At 56.9% G+C, this 4,842-nt stretch overlaps 2 protein-coding genes across 2 annotated transcripts in view; both read right to left on the reverse strand.

Moving 5' to 3' along the window:
• On the reverse strand, positions 1-4,522 carry PTSG_06366 (uncharacterized protein). The gene is made up of 6 exons (XM_004993200.1): positions 4,351-4,522; positions 3,797-4,029; positions 3,304-3,469; positions 3,113-3,126; positions 2,610-2,937; positions 1-2,368 (listed from the first exon to the last, which is right to left on the reverse strand). Exons 1-6 carry the CDS (start codon positions 4,442-4,444, stop codon positions 150-152), a joined length of 3,054 nt encoding a protein of 1,017 aa, XP_004993257.1. The 5' UTR covers positions 4,445-4,522; the 3' UTR covers positions 1-149.
• Positions 4,523-4,789: 267 nt separating this feature from the next.
• The window catches only part of PTSG_12437 (uncharacterized protein), a 4,949-nt gene continuing 4,896 nt past the window's right edge, over positions 4,790-4,842 (reverse strand). Inside the window, exon 7 of the mRNA XM_004993201.1 lies at positions 4,790-4,842. This exon is cut by the window's right edge and continues 1,324 nt beyond it. The gene's annotated coding sequence lies outside the window, so the exon portion shown is untranslated.

The raw sequence follows: 4,842 nt of genomic DNA on the forward strand, positions 1-4,842 counted from the left end.
CACACACACACACACACACACACTCTCTCTCTCTCTCTCTCTCTCTCTCTCTCACACACACACACTCACACAGGGCGCTCATGCAAATACACAGAGCGCGCGCACACACACACGAACAAGTTAACACAAGACATGCGCACGTGAAAGAGCTATGAAGACGAGAGCGATGCTGGCCGAGGGCGTCGCGGTCGGGAGGGGACTGGAGGCGGTGGTGCCTCTGATTCGCTGGAACTGGATGCCCGAGCAGCCGGGCTCGTGGGAGTGAACACAGCCTCCTGCCCACGGCCACTGCCACTGCCAGCCGATGACGTGGATAGCCTGGACGACGACACCGGCCCGCGGCTGTGCCGCTGCACGCCGACGCCACGCGGCACATCGTAGCCATCGGCAGTGCTGGCCGGCCGTTGGCGGCGAATACCACTCGGGCGCAGCTGAACACCGACAACTGGCTGCTGCTGCTGCTGCTGCTGCTGTTGGCGCAAGTGCTGCTGCTGTAACATGGCCTCGTTCGTATATGTGCCAGCATCGTCCTGCAATGACACGGTGCGGCGACGTGGTGCAAGCGGGGGCGGCACGGAAGACGCTGGCGACGACGCCGATGAGGAGGCAGAAGGCGACAGGTCCACCACTCGCGGCACATCGTATGACTCATCTTCACTGAGTAGGCCGGCCGTCGTTGCACTTGTTGATGGCGCAGTTGTGCTGGTGGATGGTGAGGTAGGAGCTGGCATGTTGCTGTAGTGATGCGTGGTTACGACTGGCTGCTGCCTCTGTTGTTGTTGTTGCTGTTGCTGTTGCTGTTGTTGTTGTTGTTGCTGCTGCTGTGGCACCACGCGTGGGACGTCATAGTTCCCGCTTGCCTCTGCGCCAGTTGTGCAGGGCGCGTGCGGTGATGATTGCACTTTTGGCACGTCGTAGTGGTCATCATATATCACATCCTCATCCGCACCACCTGTCGAAGGGCGCTGCTGCTGCTGTTGTTGTGGTTGCTGCTGTTCTTGTTGTGGTTGCTGCTGCTGTTGTTGTGGTTGGTGTTGTTGTTGTTGTGGGTGTGGTGTTGGTCTTGATTGCGTCTCGCGAGCCTGTGCGACTGGCTGTTCGGTGGCGTGCGTGGCAGGCATTGAAGATGGCATGACACGCGAAGCCGTCACACTGCGAGCACGGGTTTCTCCACCGTCCTCCGTGCTTGCAGGCACAGGGTGGCTGCCGCGTGCCGCCAACTGTGGTCGTTGTCGTGAATGTGCTCGAGAGCGTGGCTGTAGGGTTGCGCTCTTGCTGCCCAGAGCCGGCACTGCTGAGAACTGATGAGTGTCAAAATGTCCACTGTGCCGCTGTTGTTGTTGCTGCCGCTGCCGTTGTTGCTGATGCTGTTGCTGCTGTCGTTGTTGCTGCTGTCGATGATGGGGGCCGTTGCTGGGCCGAGATGTGGTTGTGCGTGCACGAAGGCGAGGGCCTGCGGTCCCAGCTGCTGTCTGCGGCACTGGGGTGTGGGCTTGTACCGCAGACATGGGCTGATCCGTGTCGGATGGCTTATGCAGCACATTGTAGTGGGTGCTCGTGAGGTGCACCTTGCCCTTGCGCAGGGAGTCGTACTTGCTTGGTGCGAGGTCCAGCCCTGCCCCGCCGGATACAGCACTGTACGTGCTGTCTGCGGTCCAGCCACCGCCAGCGGAGCTGGTAACCGTGCGGGCGCGACTGCCTGCAGGCACGTCATCATACAGCACGTCAGCGTCCTGGGTGCTGTGGTGGGCGCCGGCTGTTACAGCTTCAGGCAAGCCTGTGCCTGTGCCACGCCTGTCGACAGCGAACTCGTGATACGCAACCTCTGTCGTGTCACCCCGGCCGTTGGAGGGAACATCATCGTAGTCTTCGTGATATACATCACCCAAACCAGGAAGGTTCTCCAGCACGCCTGCAGGCACAAACGCCTCCTTGTGGTCAAACCCGCCCTCGCTGTCTCGCAGCATGTATCTTCCGCCGACGATTTCTTCGTCATAGCCCATGTTCGCACCAGGCAGCGCCGCTGACGCCGCATGCATGTGGACGTCACCGTCACCGCCATAATGGCTCACGCTGCCAAGCAGCTCGTCCTCTGGTAATTGAGTGTGCTGCTGCTGCTGATGCGGCTGCTGTTGTTGCCTATGCCATGTTTCGGAGAGCTGCTTGGAGTTGACGTAGCCATCATGCGCCGTGATGCCTGTCCTGCCTGCGCCGTTGCCTGCATGGATCTGATCCCTGCCCTTCTGCTTTGCGCTGAGTTGTGGCGATGGTGGCAGATGCGCGTCCCCGTAAACCGATTCCGGCAACGGCTGTGGCGCGCGGGACAACGTGTTTGTCTTGGACATGGTGCCATTCGCATTCCCAGCATCTGTGTGTGTGCGTGTGTGCGTGTGTGCGTGTGTGCGTGTGAGTGTGTGTGTGTGTGTGTGTGTGTGTGTGTGTGTGTGTGTGTGTGTGTGTGTGTGTGTGTGTGTGTGTGTGTGTGTGTGTGTGTGTGTGTGTGGGTGGGTGGGTTTTTTTTGTGTGTGTGTGTGTGACAGAAATGAACCTCATACAGGGAGGTGGACAGAGACGCAGACAGAGACCCAAAGAAACAGATACACTTGTACCGAAGGTGGGGTTGTGATGGACTGTAGTTGGCGCAGCCGCTGAGGGTGAAGTGGAATGCGGAACGGAAGACGAAGACGAGGATTCTGGTGGAGGAAAGACTGTGCGGAGCACATGCGATGCCTTGCCCTTGCGCTTGCGCCGCATCATGATAACAGCGCCCACAACGAGTGCACATGCGACAAGCGCGCCAACAACAGCGCCAACTATGACACCCGTGTCGCTGCCACCGCCACCGCTCCCGGCAGGGATCGGGTTGCTGGTGGTTGCTGTTGTTGTCGCTGTTGGTGCTATTGTTGTTTGGGTGCCCGCTGTGGTCTGGCCTGCAGACTGCTTGCAAGCAACATTGGAAGCAGGGAAGGTAACACACAAGCAAGCCAGCATGCGCAAACGTGAGCAAGTGTACGTGACTCATCGTGAGTGGCAAGCGTGTATGTGCTTGTCGGAGCACATGGCACATATTTGACACAATCACCACCATAATGTGTGTGTGTGTGTGTCGCACCTGACAGGTTGTGTCTGCGTGCCACATCGACATGGGAAGACCGGAAGAACCGGCGTTCGGGTGCATGCGGGGGAAACATGCGCGACGGGGTCAATGATGTGTCAGCCACTATCAGTTGAGCGTGAAAGCTGTGAAGCAAGTTACAGATCGCAGATCCACACACACGAGCACAACACACCCACACACCGTACCTGTGTGCATGAAGGAGATTGTGATGTTGGCGAGGTGTTGCTGGTGACGGGTTACGTTGAAGAGATTGATATGCCTGCTGCCCTGCTCGCCAGTCAAGACAGCGCTGCCACCCGCAATGTTTTCGCTCGCAGAGTACAGGCTCACATTCAGAGACGTCATGTTTCCCTGTATCAGTGGATATACCAAAATGGACACATGAGGCGGTGTGAAATGCTGTCATCTAGGGTACGAGCCGCCATCGAGTGAAAGAGAAGGAAGGGAACGGGTAGTGGACAATAAAAAGATCAAATGGCTTCACTGCTGCAGCAAGTGCTGCTTGGAGCTGCTTGGAGCTGCTGCTGCTGCTTGGACCTGGACGCCTGATCCCGCCTCTAATCCTCTAGGAAATGCATGATTTCACGCTGAACGCACGCACACACACACACACACACACACACACACACACACACACACACACACACACACACACACACACACACACACACAACGCACCGTAGTTGTGATGCAGAGGGCAGGGAGTGGCTGCGGCCACTGTGCTGTTGATCTTGTGGCGTTGAGGTCTGTGTCTGCTGTTGCTGCTGTCGTCGTGAACATCCCATCGTGCTGGGTTCCCCCGGCGCTCTGGTTTTGCACCACAGCAAACTGCAAGCGCACCCGTGGATGGCTGTATGCCACAGCGTTGGATATGGCACTGGCACTGATGTTAAACAGCATCAGCTCCCGAGCTACACCAAAATGCAAGTGACGGTCGAAACGGCAGTGTGAGCGAGAGTGAGAGAGAGAGGCGTGAGCACGTGACGCGCGCCAGCCAGTGCAGTCACAAACGGCAGCCATGGCGTGCACGCGCAGGCCGTGAAGCAAATCAAGCACGCATCCGTGTACATGCGAGCAATGATACACAGTCATGTCATATCACACCACTCCAGACAGAAATCAAAATGCCTGTGGTGCACCCATCAGTGCTGCACTCTTGCACTCGATACAATGTCGTGCTCTCTGCTTTAGTCAAGCGAGCTTGGGCTGGCTGTGTTCACACGCGAACTCACCTCTAGCGCTATCAAGTGTGGTAAGGACGATAGCGAGTGTGACCACCATGCTGGCCAGCGCTGCCGCTGCGGACACGCGCTTCCGCGACACCATCCCTGCTGCTGCTTGCTGGTGCTGACGGCAGAAGGTAAGAGGAGAGAGGACAGTCAAAGTGGCTTCTTGTGGATTTTGTTTTGTTTGTGTTTTTGTGCGAGGGCAAGAAAGTTGTTCGTGTTTCGCCCAGAACGTTGTGCTTGTGTTTGTCTATTGCTGTTTTGTTGTTGTTGTTGTTGTTGTTGTTGTTGTTGTTGTTGTTGTTGTTGTTGTTGTTGTTGTTGTTGTTGTTGTTGTTCATGCGAGCAAGCAGAGGCCCACTTGATCCCTTTGTCTCCACAGCTTGGTTGGTTGTTTGCTTGCAAGCAAGAAGCAAGAAGCATTTGCACACACAGCATGTACATGTGCATAATTTACAATGAGGAAACACGCCGCCCAAACGGCAGAAAGCGAAGATG

This window comes from Salpingoeca rosetta (genome assembly GCF_000188695.1).
Source record: "Salpingoeca rosetta unplaced genomic scaffold supercont1.14, whole genome shotgun sequence".
NCBI lineage: Eukaryota > Choanoflagellata > Craspedida > Salpingoecidae > Salpingoeca > Salpingoeca rosetta.

What these genes read in the sequence shown, in the direction of transcription:
- PTSG_06366 (XM_004993200.1), bottom strand. Translation starts at nt 4,444, where the DNA reads ATGGTGTCGCGGAAGCGCGTGTCCGCAGCGGCAGCGCTGGCCAGCATG. An exon ending in CACACTTGATAGCGCTAGAG is followed by an intron (nt 4,030 to 4,350) that starts GTGAGTTCGCGT and finishes ATTTTGGTGTAG; the next exon opens with CTCGGGAGCTGATGCTGTTT. An exon ending in CCATCACAACCCCACCTTCG is followed by an intron (nt 2,369 to 2,609) that starts GTACAAGTGTAT and finishes GCACACACACAG; the next exon opens with ATGCTGGGAATGCGAATGGC.